Raw genomic sequence first — 14,139 nt, 5'->3', positions numbered from 1 at the left:
TCATATTGATGGGCTCACTACGGCTCTGGTAATGATAATGCTGCCGACTTCAGCTTCCTTCTCAGTCATGCAGAAATTATGGACTTTGTGGAGATGGATATGTTACTACTCAAGTATCTCATCTCTGAGGGCACTTGTACTCACTAGCTCCCTTACCTTGAAGAGCTTTAACCTTCCCCCGGGCAGTCTCCAGCCGCAGTGCTGAGAGCAGGTTTTCAGCAGCCCAAGCCTACAAACAGGACTGCTGCTGCGCCCTCCACTTCTGTTCTCCCCTCTCCCTGTCTGCCTGCCTCTGCGGAGGATTATAGACAACAGCAGAGCATGGCGGGGAGACGGAACTTGATCGTCAGTACCATAGACAAGTCTTTGTGGTGGTGCAGAGGGGATGAAGGCCAGTGGTTATGGGGAGCCTGCCGTCATATGGCCCCCATTCCCCAGGAATCAGAAGGCGGCTGGGTCCCCCCGTTGTTCTCTCATCTCCTGACTGCAGCTGTCTGAAAATGGAAACTAGGTTGTCATTCTCTCTCTCTCCTTTGGCTTCCTAGGTTTTTGGGTCCACTGCAATGACTCCAAGCTGGATGTATGCAGTGTCGAGGAAGTGTGCAAAACCCAGGCCTACATTCTTTTTTACACTCGAAGAACAGTTCAGGGCAGCGCAAAACTCTCAGAACCCCACCTCCGAGCTCAGGTGCACTCCAGCAGCAAAGACGAACGCAAAACATACACATTTCCCTGACTGGGAGGCAAGCATCAAAATGGCCTCCAGTTCTCCTCTTGGGAAATAAGGCTCGCCACAGTAACAGATTCCTGGGTTTGCCTCACTGGGTTTAGGGGAGACAATGCCCTGTGATTCCTGCTCTGTCAAAAAATTGGTAGTCACTTTCTTGTGAAACCATGGAAATCCCATCCTTTCATAAAAACAATCTAAAGGAGTAGCTTCTATGAAGATTCCTTTGTCAGTTGCTTCTGGATGACAGGGATCTGGGTAGAGGAGACGGGGTAAGTGATCAGCCAGGAGAACAACCATGTCTGTCTTTGTCGTGAGTCCCCTATTAACTAGGCCGTCCCTGAAGCACTGCACAGAGTACATGAGGGCCCTGGGCTGACAGCTGGTGGGAAAGACTTGTTCCTACTCAGAAGCTGAAGTCCCAGGAGTTATTCACACTAAGGAGGTAACCATCCAGATCATGGCTTGCAGACTTTCTTTTTAGGAGCACAGTTGAAGAGTGAGGGGCATGGAGATTTCCTCCATGCCAGTGGGAAGGCTGTCTGTCACAGCTTGGCTTCTGAGCTGCTGTCACCTTGTCACTTCACACGGTGAGGCTGAGGCTTGAGGCATCCCTTCCTTCAGAAGAGGCAGTCAGAAGGACAGACAGACAGACCTGTGTGTACATGGTCTGCACATGTTAAGCCGTGGACACTCCTGACTTCCCCAGTCCTGTAGCAAGGCCCAGGCTTAAAGTCACGGATTGGTTCAGATCGGTTTTGGGTCAGTTGTCAGAAACCTTCTCAGAATGCAGTAAAGGTGACCTGGGCTTGTCTGAATGCCTGCTGCCCCTAAGGTCTCACCTTGTGTGGCATGAAGTTTCTTTCCCGCACCTAGAACATCAGCGTCCACGAGCTTTGGGACCCTTTACTTCCTAGTGTGTGAGCAGAGCTTAGGGACTATGTTTGCTTGTGGCCCTTGTGTGTTCTATCCCGGTGTGCTGGTTATTCACTCCTGCTGTGTTGTCCATGAGGAATAGAGGAAGGCTCCATCTCTTACTCTAGTATTAGTAAAAAAGCATCTCTAAAATTCACTCCATCTCTAAAGGGATTGAGTGCTCAGAGCCTTCCTCCCTGTCAGGCACAGTAAACGTCCTTCTCTGCAGTGCCCCACACCTCCCCCGAATGCTCCCTTGGTAAAGTAGCTCTGTTAATGGTGAGTTCAGGCAGGACACTTGTCACCTGGTGGGAGCTACAGGGGCGGGGAGCAGGGACGGGGAGGCTGAAGGAGGCATCGCCACACTTCCAGGCACATCTGTGGTACTTACTGCTGCTCTCCAAGGTGAACCCTCCTGTAGGCCTGCCAGACATCAGAGACACGGAAGAAATCAGACAGACAGTGGCTCATCCTGACAGAGGTGCCATGCTGGATTTAAACTTGCTTTTTAATAACACTGTGAGGTTTCTGTAATATTTAGCTTTTATTTGGAAGCGATAATGTAAAGCATTTTTGTGCTGTTTGGTTTTTACTGTCTGTTGCAGGCTTTTTTTATGAGCTGTGCTTGGGCTCCTCCTCTCCTGGACACTGTTTTAAGGTGTCCGGTTGCCCACACTGCCCGAGATTCTGAGGTAAAGCTGTGCCCCTTCAGGGAAGTCTACATTACTAAGATGCTATGACAGTGATGATTTGTTACCATGGTAGGAAAGCCCATTCAAAAACAAAGGCAGGTATGCTAGTACACTCCAGTAAGGCAGCACTTGTTAGGCTAAGACAGGAGGATCGTGACTTTGAAGCTACATTGTGAGGCCCTGTTTGAAAAACAAAACCAACAACCTATTGAGAGTGAAGAAAAAAAAAAGGAAGGAAGGAAGACTGGATTGTACCTCACCTTAAACCCTATGTTGTTTATTCTAGAAAGAGAACTTGCAGGCAGAGAATACAGGCCTGTCTAGAGGGGAAACACATTAATCAATATAAAGACACTTACAGGAGCATTAAAAGATTCCTATTCAATTTTTAAAAATAGTTTTATAGCAGCTATCCGCAGGACTGGTAAGCAGATTAGGGACTTTATAAAACAAATGCTTAACTGACCTGAACACCCACATATGAGATTAGTCAAATCATTTAAACTAAGTCGGAACTGAAACCATCTCCACTGAGCCACCCTCATGAAGGTGCCACTGCAACCACAGAGGACACCTCAGCACTGGAAGCAGCAGCGCAGGGGAGTTAGGGATATGGTGCTTAAGGGGACATCTGCTGCAGAAGAGCAGTGCATTGTCAGGGCTCCTGTGGTGCCTGCACAGCCAAAGACAGTGCTGTGTCAACTGCATCACAGTGAAACATTCTAAAAACAAAGGGCAGACATACCGTGACTGGCTGACTCCAGGACAAATCCCAGTGCTGCTCTCCCAGCTGCAGTCTGGTCTGAACCCTTTGTAATAGGCTGGTGTGTTTACTTACTGCTGTAGCCAGCCAAGACAAATACACCCCAGGCCTCAAAAATGACTTCTTACCTCAGTCTAGCCTGGCCCTCATGCTTGTGGCTGCCTCTAAGAGCAGCACCTACTGCTAGTGCGAAACAGCAGGGATACCCTTGGTACCAGGCACTGCAGTGCTCATCCCATGTCAGGCAGAGCTCTTGCCAGCTTTAACCCAGCCTTCTGGCCAAGAAGGGAGGGCACTGCCACATGGTAAAAAAGTTTTAGATGTCCCTTAAAACATCAAGAATAAAATTGGAAACTGTAGAAGAGTTAATGTGTCCTATGGACTCAATAGTAGAGTTTATTTTTGTTCACAGTGGCAAGGCCTCTCAAGTCCATGATTGTATGAGGTCCCTGCTCTGGCTATGCCTTCAGCTCCATCCACATTCAGGGGAAGAACCAATGAGGTGGACTGGCCGGAGTGCCCAGAGTAAGCTGAGAGGTCGATGGTGCAGAATGAAAATTTGGGGGGGAGGGGGAAGATCTGAAATTTGTTTTACTGATAAAGCTTTGTGAACTAATTTTCTACAATTCATAAAATTTGGTGCCTTGTACTTGATTGTGGCTTGCATGAGAGTTGGGGGGGTTCCTTTTTGTTATGTCAAGTGGCAAATGGGTCTGTAGTGTTTAAAGGGTATGTGCTATCAGAATTTTAGAGCATTCCTTTTTCTTCTGTATGAATGTAAATTGTTCTTACCAGCAAGTTCTAGAGTTTTAATGTCTAAATTGTATTTGTAATCAATCATTCATCAAATGTCTGACTACCACTGTTGTTCATTGCCTTTTGTACATGCCGAACATTAATGCTGGCCTTTTCCAGAAGGTGACCATTTCTTGAATGTCTACCACATCCCTATGTGGGGTTGCAGCTTATGTGTGCAAGGGTTTCCGGTTAGTTGGGATAGCACAAATGATCAGAAAAGCCTTTCTCTAAATCACGATGAAGCTAGATGACCAATGGCAGTAGAGCCTGCATTAGCTCTGAGGTCATTCTGCATGAACCATCAGGAAGCAGAGTTGCAACAATACCTACAAGTGAACCTTCAGACTGTGAGACAAGCCACTGTGTAATATGCAGTGACTCATGGAGAAGTGACCCCTTTCTGCCACCCTTGACACTTCCTGGGCAGATGACAACTGAGGACAGTGCTGAGTGGCTGAGGAAGTATCAGAACTCAAGTGTGTTCAGCCAGACAGACAGTTCTTTCACTCCAAGCTTGAAGTTTCTACTGAGCTTGTGAGACTTCACCAAGTGTTCGTGAACTTACCATTCCAAGCGTACTCGGTAACTGGGCCCCTCAGCTTCATCCCTAGACGAATCAGGTGAAGAGCTTTATCTTTGGGGTGTAATTTCCTAGGGTCACTTGACTTTTTTATCAGCGAAGTGTGGGCCTCGCAGGTGGTTCTTTTTGTCACTTTTAAAGCTGAAACGCGCCTTCTCAGGACTGTGACTTTGCCTCTCTTCCACGTTCTCCTCTGCTCTCATCCAGGCCTGTCACTGTAACTGCGATGTACCTGTCAGCCCGGTCACCACTCTAACTCACCGTGCCTCAGCAGCTATGAAGCAAGTGCTTCATGGGACTTGCCCATGCTAAAGTTGGCATCTTTCACTTAAAATACAGCTAGCAGCTGGGGAAACGGCTCATTGCTAGAGCACTTAGCACCTGAGGCCCTGGTTCCACCCAGCTCCACTAAACCGGCTTAAATGAAACTGCCCAACCAGCATTATGGCTCCAAAGAGCTACAGTAAAGTACTTGAAATTAAACCTTAGATTCTGAATGAAACTTCACTTAAGCTCTGAAAGCTGTCATATCTTATTTCTTGCACAGTCTGGTTTTTAACTTAAATTTTTTCACTAACTGTTCAATTATGAGATCACAGCACGGGGCTGGGCAGTGGTGGTGCACGCCTTTAATCCCAGCACTTGGGAGGCAGAGGCAGGTGGATTTCTGAGTTCGAGGCCAGCCTGGTCTACAGAGTGCCAGGACTACACAGAGAAACCCTGTCTCAAACAGCCAAAAAAAAAAAGAATTCGGGTTGGCATGAGATCACAGCACACTTTAAGGTTTTATTTCTCCAAAAATCAGGTTGTTCTTTCCTATCGTAGCCAAGGTCATGTGGGGTTCTAAGTCTAACATACGCCTTACAAGGCTGCTTCCTGGTCACCTTTTGGGGCTCTGCAAGTAATGGCTTGCAATGGAAGCTCTGTCTTCATGTTCATACTCATGACCCTGGCTCCCCAGTTTCATTAGGCTAACCTGGAACTCACTATGCAGAACAGGCTGGCCTTACAGACTCATATGCCTCTGGGATTAAGTGTAGTGTATGCCACCAGGCCCCCAGGCTGTCTTCCTCTCTTCAGAGTATCTGTACTCCCAGGGTAAACTCTAGGCCTGCATTCACTCAGGGTGTTTCGCCTAGCCATGAACTGCACAGGTTCCACCTGATAAACATTCACAAGAAGGTGGTAATCCCCATCCTGTACTTGGCTAGCCATGTAGCTCAGTAGTGCTTGCCTAGCAAACACAAAGCCCCACCTAAACCAGCCAGAGGAAAGCCTCTGAGTCTAACAGGTCTCTTAGGACCTGTGACCCTAAGAGTTGGTTCATGGAAGCAGCGGATTAAGCAGTTTGTGGCCATTTTCAACTATGTAGCTAAGTTTGAGGCCAGCATGGGCTAGAAACCTTCTCCAAAAAAAAGGAAAAAAAAAAAAAACCTTTTAATTGTGCACCCCCCCCCATTATTTTGTGGAGGTCAAATTGAAGCCTTTTCTACAATGAGCTAGTCCGCAGAGAACGGACTGACTGAGGTATTTGCCAGCAGATCCAGGAAAGCTGTTTTGCCCTGTTTCCTTCAGTGAACTGCCATTGGTGAGTAACATCTGTTAGTCATGCAGCTGTGGTCCAGATTCACCAATCCTTTTCCACTCCTGTTCTGTAAACCACGACCAGTTCCAAAGGGGTTGGCGCATAAAAAGCAGTTCTTAAACGCCCAGTAAATTGATTAAATGAAACTATGGAGAGCCTGTTTCTATCACTAGCTGGTTCCCGGTGCAGAAGTCTTTCCATGCTGGTTCTTACATGCTTGGAAGAACACCAGACAGCAGCACCAGCATGAATCTCCGGGTAGGACGCACCTTTCTTTGTAAAGGAAGCTGCTTCCCTGTGCTCACCGACACACCACTGTTCTCTCCTGCCACCAAATCTCAACAATGCCTCCCTGGTACCTGGGAAACACACCTGGCAAACTAAAACACCAATCATCAACTTCTTCCTCCAGGACTCACCAATAGTAACTGCTCAAGAACCAGCTTTGTGCATGTCTGCACCCCATGGAGTGGGTGGTTCCATTCCCATTTCATCTCTACTGCAGTTCATGTTTGGGGCTCATTCCTGTCTCTTGAGTGTGAAATACAAGTCATGTTTATTTGATTTTTGTAAACTGACTTTTTACACCTTGTTTTTGTAAGAAGTTTCTTATTAAAAGAATAAAACACCTGTCTTTATGTGCAGGCTTTATTTGAAATCGTTTTTCAAGAATCATTACTACTCTTGAGGACAAGGGCAAAGATCACCCTCTGCAGAAAGTTAAGAACTGCACACAGAACTGCAGAGGCAACATTTCAGCTGATGAGGGGACTGGCCCGGGGGCGGGAGGGGTAGGTTTAGGCAAGGAGAGTGAGTCAACTTCAGCTGCCACTTGGGTAGTATCTTGTGGTGGTCACATACATACGGTAGGCTGTCTTTGGAAAGTCTGAATATACAAGAGTTCCATTCTCTGCAAGCAGACAACAGGTAGGATTAGAAACGGAAGAACTGCTTTCACCTAGAAACCCAAGAATCTTCCCTACTGCCTGTGACTAGCTGACAGAACTTCCTGCTGTTTTCATCTTTTAGGACTCCTGAAATGGGCAGAGGAAAGTTAAGTGCTTACCTAGCTACACCCCTGGCTGAGGTGCCATCAAATCAATGTCACTCAAGTTCCTGGCCAGCCAAACTCCCGCAGCAAACAGTCCCAAATTGAGGATCAAGTTCCTGAGTAAAGAATACCTTTCATTAGCCGGGTGGTGGTGGCACACGCCTTTAATCCCAGCACTTGGGAGGCAGAGGCAGGCGGATTTCTGAGTTCTAGCCTGGTCTACAGAGTGAGTTCCAGGACAGCCAGGGCTACACAGAGAAACCCTGTCTCGAAAAAACAAAACAAAAAAAGAATACCTTTCATTAACCCTACAGTCCGTGAGTCTCATGCAGCTAATGACATACCATGGGAAGTCTCCTCCCAGCACCACCTTCTGGATGTGCTAACACTTGATACAGTGGTACGTCCCCCTAATATGCACAGGAGAATTTTAAGTTCACATCTACTTCTAACACAAGCAAAGACCAACTCAGCACTCTGCCGGGGCTAAAATTTGTTTATGTGTTGGCACCCCTTCCCTGCCTTCTGGGTTAGGGTGACTTCTAAAAAATATTGCATCCATTAACTTGTGTATGTGTGCGCGCGTGCACATGGCACAATGCACATGTGGTGGTCAGTACAACCAGCAGGAGTTGGTCTCTCCTTCCACCCTGCGGGTCCCATGGATCGAACTCATGTCCTCAGGCTTGGCGGCAGAACTATCGCCGGCAGCCCAGGGCGGACATACCTTGAAAGCCACGTGACAGATGGCTTTTGCCACCAGGAGACCGCTATGTTCTCAATGCGATAAAACCCCTGAGGATGCATGACAGACTAGGGAATGCACCAGGTAGGGAAATACAAGTTTAAGTTTACGGGGACCAGAGAGGGGCCAGGCTCGGTTACCTCCGGAAGTCGTTCCGATCGGTGGCAAAGCGGTAGACGCCGCGGAGCCAGTCTCCCACGTTGTCTGGAACCTCGGAGGCCTCACTGGCCGAGCCGGCGGCGCTCACCGTCACCCCGCTGGAAGCCATAGCAGCACCGAGCACGTCCGTACCGACTGCGCGTCGCACCGGGTCGGCGCAGGCCGATCGCGCAACTTCCGACCCCGCACTTCCGCGATTTGAGTAAGACGTGAGCGAGAAGGCCCGCCCCCCACCGCCTGGTCGGAGGCGGAGCCCCAGCTCGCGGCCCCACCTCCCAGTGCCTGGGGTCTGCTCTCCGCGCCGCGCTACAACTCCGTTAGTTTAAGCAAGGTGCTGCCGGTGAGCCTAGCCCGGCCTTTGGGGATAGGAGGTAGCTCACCCTGGAGGCTCTGGGCAGCGGTGTGCTCCCAAGAAAGTGTCCTTCAGGTCAGAGAACGCGCAGTACCAGTGGGACTGTCCCGCGTGCCTGACCACCCTCAGTCTCGGGTCTTCACACGGCACAGCCTTGCTATCTCGCTTCACAGGTTCCCCCCCGCCCCGCCCCCAATCCCACCACCCCGATCTCCCGGCCGCACCACTAACAAATGGCGCAGTGCTTCCTGGAGATGTCTCTGTCATCTGCTTGAAGGTTTTCCGGGCTTTTCCAGGGATCTGGAAGGTGCCGGCCGAAGAAAAAGCCTTCCGGTTCCGACTCGGAGGAAGAGGAGCAGGTGGGGCAGGGGCTGTCCTCTTCGGGATTCCCGGGTGTCTGTGGACCGTCCCTATCCTGCCTTTTAGACGCCCCACTCGGGGTTTCCAGGGCGAGGCTGGTAACTGCAGAGGGAAGCGCAGCTTGGGAGGTGATCTTGTCATCCGAGGAGGCACGGTTCCAGCCGACGCTTGGATCAGGTCCTTCTTCCCCTGTTCCAGACCCATCAGAAATGCCCATCTCAGAGCCCCCAAGTCCCCGTGCAAGAGGCGGGCCAGGGTTGCGTGCGGCCTCCCGCCCCGCCCCAGGCTGTGCCGTGCGCGCCACCGCTGCCGCCAGTCTACCCCAGGGGCCCCCGCCTCCGTCCACCAGTGGGCGACCGCCTCCCCCGCCTGGGAGCGAGTCCGGCGCCGCAGCCCCGCCGGGTGGGTTCAAGAGGCCTTTGGAGCTCGCAGGCCAGGGACGCGCGGTGAGAGCTGCGGGCCCCGATGCTCGCGTCTGGGGGTTGCGGTGGGAGGACGAGGTGTTGCTGGAGCGGGTAGGACAGTGTGGGGATGGATGGGGCGAGGGGTTCTGGCCTGGGAGATTACCCCCTTCTATGCTCAGCCCAAGCCGCCGCTCCCTCCCCTTAAGATCTGCACTGTCCCCTCCTTTACCAAGGCACGCTTGTCCTTCCGCTGCCCCTACTGAGCTAGAGCTTGTACTTCGGTAGCGTCTCGCAAAGCAGCTAGGGCAGCATGGGCTACCCCCAGGCAGTGCATAACGTCCCCCATCCAGGGGCCCTGCGCAGTCTTGGCAGCAGAAGTGGTTCTCGTGCCAGCGCTGTCCCTCGGCCTCAGTGCAGCGCTGGGAGAAGATCAGCTGGGTGAGGGAGAGGAAACCAATTCATTCATTCATTCATTCATTCACCCATTCTTTCATCCATCCAATAATCATGCTGTATACCCATTAACGCTATGCCCACAGGCATTCTGATTTGAAGTACTTTGTGACTTTTGGATTCTGGGAGGGTGATTGGCTTTGGGCCGGATCTTCCACGTAGCAGGTGGCACAGCCAGAAGTTGGGCCCCAGAGCTCCCCTGACTCCTATCCCAAGGTTAATACGGTCTTTCATGTTGACGTTAAGATCTTTCTAGCATTGGGCAAGCACAGCATTGATCATCTGGCATAGTGATGAGATAAACATCTGTTCAAGAATCCAGAAACGTTGTGAATGCAAACTAATTTAAGGACCTCTGCTCGCACTGGGGGAGAGCGGAGATAAATAAAGGCAACAGGTCCCACATGCCCATAGCCCAAGAGAACAACAGGCAATGGGATGACCCTGGCTGGCTCCTAGTTCTGATGATGAGCTGCAACCTAGGAAGCTGTTCCCTGTTCCCGTGCTCCTGTCCCCAGGGAAGAACTCCCTAGTGCCTCCTCTTGGCGCTCTACCTGGTCACAAGCTGGACATCGAGGTCGCAACAGCTCTGCGTGATGACGGCCGCAGTACAGGTGTCCATCGTGGTAAAAATAGATGAGGTTTATCAGGGCCTGGCCACAGGCCTGACAAGCAAAGCAGGGTCTGTGCCAGCAGCACCGCTCACCGGCTCTGGCCGCGAACACTCCATACTCCCCTGGATTTAGCAGCTTCTTGCACTGCCAAATGGGGGGCACTGAGCTGGTCAGAATCTGAAGCTTCTTAGCTCCTCTCATGGCTCTTCCACCACAGCCCCCAATCTGACCATTCTCATACTGTACCCCAGGCCCCCCTCCACCAGAAGGCCACCAACCCCCCCAAAACCATTTTTCTCTAACATTTACCAAATCACTGCTCCTGAAACCGTTTCTCCACTAAAGTCCCCCAAGACCCTTCTGCAGAAGTGAGAGAGCAAAGGAATGGAAAGGAAGGGATGGAAAAGGGAGCCGAACTCCCTACCTTCTCACAGATGTATCCTTCAAGCTTGGGAGGTAGCAGACGGGCCACCCCCTGTCCCACGGATTTCTGCTTCCGCTGGGCACAGAAGAGTTGAAGTTGGGCCAGTTCCTCCTCCCCTAGGGCCAGACAGTATCGTTCCTGCCGAAACAGGTCCCCAATGCACTCAGACCTCAGGGTAGAACACCACTAGGACTGAAAAGTTCTATAAGGCTTAGATGCTGGGCCACAGAGGGAGAGAACCTTGGGAGAGAATAGTATATGTGCTCAAAAAAGGGAAGAGAATGCAATGCCGTCGGTTCACTGTGCTGCCCATGGAACTGGCCACCACTGAGGGGCCCTTAGCACTTAGTACTGTCATCAGATAGCTTGGTTCCCATTCCCATAAAGCTAGATCTCGGCATCGCTCTCAGGTCTGTGTGTTCGTTCTGCTTCATAGCTGTCTCAGCTCCCCTAGTGAAGTGTAAGTCTTTAGACTGTACATGGTGGGGCCTCAATAAATGCTAAACGATCATTTTTCTACATTTGTGCATTCCATTCTTGATTTCAAATGCCGTTCATGTCCATTTTCCCATTTGCTCTTAGGCTAAGCAAGCTGTGTGGTACACAGAACAAATATTACCGTACCTGTTATTAGACTCAAGCTAAGGGGAATGACTTCCACCAGCTAGCGGCAGAGCTGGGCCTTCTAGTCATATCCCCTGGATTCTAGATCAAGGGTCTTTCTGCTTATTAACAATGTGGGGAGAGGGAGGGAAGCAGGAGACTGAGGGGGAATCAGAGGAGAGACCCACATCACTGTCCTGTGGAGGCAGCTGCTGCAGGAGGGTCCGAAAGCCAGGCCAGTTTGAAGCTTGATTGATATCCAGGCAAGGTGGACCCAAGCTTGGGCATGAAGGAGCCTGAAGAAGGACATAGGAGGAAAAGGGGGGCTAGGCTTTCTTTTCCCTTCCCTTATTTTCCTCCAGTCTACAGCAGTTCTCAAGTGTTCCTCTGCACCGGGAGTGAAAGCCTTCCAGTCCTTCACTGAGCCAGAACAGTAGGTCCACTTCTGATCTGAGGTCTGCCCTGAAGGAACCCCCAAACACTACCTCATATATTTGAAGCCCCTCCATTCACTCATTCCCTGGAGTCAAAGTCCCTTTCATCTACTCTGACAACTCAGACCAGACCTAGGAAAGGTACTATATGGCATTTCAAGTCAGACCCCCAATTCCTGACCAAAGAAAGGGTCTGCAAAGCGGCCGTGCATCCCTGTGATCCCACCCACTGGGAGGCTGAAGCAGGACTGAGGGTTCAAGGCTGCACACTAGAGCTTGGCTCAAGGTAGGGGAGAGTAGGGAACAGGAAGATGGCTCAGCAGGTAAAGCCTAAGTTTGAGCCCCAGAACCCACGTGGTAGAGGAAGCCAGCTGCCTCTGCCACTGAGTTCTGGACTAACGGTGTGCACTGTCACCCCTGGCTAACAAAGGTTTTGTTTTAATAGAAAGAGAAATGCAAACTACGTCCTAGTGGGCAAAAAGGGGATGAAGGCCAGAGGATGAGACCACAGCGGTCTCAGAAAGAGTGGGACTCCTACAACCTGAGCAGAGGTATCCTCATAACTCTCCACTGGCCGGTGGCCTGAGTCACTGTCTGTGCTGACTGGTGGATCTGGCTCCCTGAAGATAGGATTGTCCTGTTGGAAGGACCAGTTAGAATTCTGAACTGACATTGGTGACAGTCACCTGAAAGAAACCAAACAAGAACACCCCATTCAGTAAGCTTTCAAAGTATGCCGAGTAAACCAAAGTGCTTTGCAAACCCCAGCTCACAGCCTTGCCAGTAGCCGGTGACTTAGATAGACTTGTCCCCATTTTACAGATAGCCAGACTGGGGCTCTGAGAGCAGAGATATATACCCAAGGCCAAACAGCTGAGAAATGGCAAAGCCAGATGGTTTAGCCTCTGGGTTTGTGAAGTTCAAATTCTTGGGTCTTACAAAGCTGGGATGGACTAGAAAAGGAGGGAACAGTGAAAGAAACCATTTTGCTCTCCCATGAGACTCTGGGCAGGTTGGACCTCTCTTCCCCACCTCAGTCTTCCCTGGTTCCTCAGTGCACCCTTTCCCAGGACCTGCCTCCTCTCCCAGCCCACTCAGCCTGCACATTTCCAGTTCTGTCATGTGGGGGCCCTGGTTACAGGCCTGGAATCCTCCTCAGTGTCTCTGGCCTGTACCAGTAATCCCTTCCCTGAGTTCCCAAGTGAAGTAGTCCACAGCCTCAAATTAGCACCCAGCGTTTCCTCATCTAGTCTGAATGCCTCGAGGGTACAAGAGAATGCCTGTCTCTGATGGAACCCATAGCCTCTCACAAACCAGGTAAGCCATCTTCCCCTATATAGCTATACCACCTGTTTTTATAGCAGCTTTAAAACAAAAGATTTATCTTATATGAGTACACTGGAGCTGTCTTCAGACACACCAGAAGACGGCATCGGATCCCATTAACTGATGGTTGTGAGCTACTGTCTGATTGCTGGGAATTGAACTCAGGACCTCTGGAAGAGCAGTCAGTGCTCTTAACCACTGAGCCATCTCTCCAGCACGCACCATTTTTTTTTTTGAGACAGGGTTTCAGAGCCAAGGCCGGCCTTGAACTCCTGATCCTCCTACCTCCAAAGTGCTGAGATCCAAGGCGTGCACCACCACAGCCAGCTTTGCAGCAGCAATTTTAATCGACAGTCCCAGTGCACCTGTTTAGCCAGTCTAGATGGGACCACAGTGTCCTTGGGCGGAACTAACTACTGAAGTAAAGAAAAGATGGGCCCTGCTCTCAGCGAGGTCGCGGGCTAGCGAACAAGAAGAACCGTAGTAGCCAGGGAGAACAGGCGTCATGTACTAGGTGAAGGGTTCGAGGTGAACGGTTGGGTTGTGTGGGGTGGGGATAGCCAGAGCAAACAGAGCAAAGCAGTGTATGTTTATTCAATGTCTGAGATTATTCTAGAACTGGGGTGATCTGACAGCAGCTGGACTCAGGAGGACCTGCCAGTAAACCACTGGGCTTTGGGGATGGCCAGCAGGCTGGGTTTATAACCATCTGATTGCCTTCCAACTCCAAGCACTGCCTCACTCCCCTTTCCTATACCCAGTGCCACCCTTCCCTATTCCATGCTCCACACCCACCTGCTTCCTTCCTGTTCTGTCCCTCAGGTCAGGTTTCCTGTGGAAGGTGGCCAGGATAGACTGTCCACACTCAGGGCTAGGAACAGCAGCCACACCCCTTAGCACTGGTTCAGCTCCATGCAACAAGGCAGGGCGGCAGGGTGTGGGGCGAGGATTCTGAGGCCCCAGAAGAGTACTTGCACCCTCTTCCAGATTAGTTCTAGTTTGCATGGAACTATTCAGCACAGAAATAACTATCAAAATACAAACCTCTACCCAACACCCTTCCCGCCCCACACCCAAGGACAACCTAATTTACCCCCATACCATTAGAACCCATCTTACTAACATTCTGGTTTCCTTCCATAGTTCCCTTCCTC

The 14,139-nt window shown here is 50.6% G+C and overlaps 3 protein-coding genes across 3 annotated transcripts in view; 1 reads left to right on the top strand and 2 right to left on the bottom strand.

Moving 5' to 3' along the window:
* The window catches only part of LOC114616547 (ubiquitin carboxyl-terminal hydrolase 49), a 32,860-nt gene extending 31,928 nt beyond the window's left edge, over positions 1–932 (top strand). Inside the window, exon 6 of the mRNA XM_028761984.1 lies at positions 546–932. Within this exon, the coding sequence (XP_028617817.1) occupies positions 546–736 (191 nt within the window). The 3' untranslated portion in view covers positions 737–932. The remainder of the gene's footprint in view (positions 1–545) is intronic.
* Positions 933–6,692: 5,760 nt separating this feature from the next.
* Positions 6,693–8,166, bottom strand: LOC114616546 (mitochondrial import receptor subunit TOM6 homolog). Its single transcript, XM_028761983.1, has 3 exons — positions 7,997–8,166; positions 7,127–7,227; positions 6,693–6,970 (listed from the first exon to the last, which is right to left on the bottom strand). Exons 1-2 carry the CDS (start codon positions 8,122–8,124, stop codon positions 7,131–7,133), a joined length of 225 nt encoding a protein of 74 aa, XP_028617816.1. The 5' UTR covers positions 8,125–8,166; the 3' UTR covers positions 6,693–6,970; positions 7,127–7,130.
* Positions 8,167–8,593: 427 nt separating this feature from the next.
* On the bottom strand, positions 8,594–13,859 carry LOC114616548 (prickle-like protein 4). Its single transcript, XM_028761986.1, has 7 exons — positions 13,781–13,859; positions 12,201–12,345; positions 11,414–11,521; positions 10,623–10,760; positions 10,139–10,342; positions 9,361–9,565; positions 8,594–8,916 (listed from the first exon to the last, which is right to left on the bottom strand). Exons 2-7 carry the CDS (start codon positions 12,330–12,332, stop codon positions 8,594–8,596), a joined length of 1,110 nt encoding a protein of 369 aa, XP_028617819.1. The 5' UTR covers positions 12,333–12,345; positions 13,781–13,859.
* Between the last annotated feature and the right edge of the window lie 280 nt (positions 13,860–14,139).

The sequence above is a fragment of the Grammomys surdaster genome, unplaced genomic scaffold, assembly GCF_004785775.1.
Source record: "Grammomys surdaster isolate TR1022 unplaced genomic scaffold, NIH_TR_1.0 332512, whole genome shotgun sequence".
NCBI classification, from domain to species: domain Eukaryota; kingdom Metazoa; phylum Chordata; class Mammalia; order Rodentia; family Muridae; genus Grammomys; species Grammomys surdaster.
This window is presented reverse-complemented; position numbering and strand designations above follow the sequence as displayed.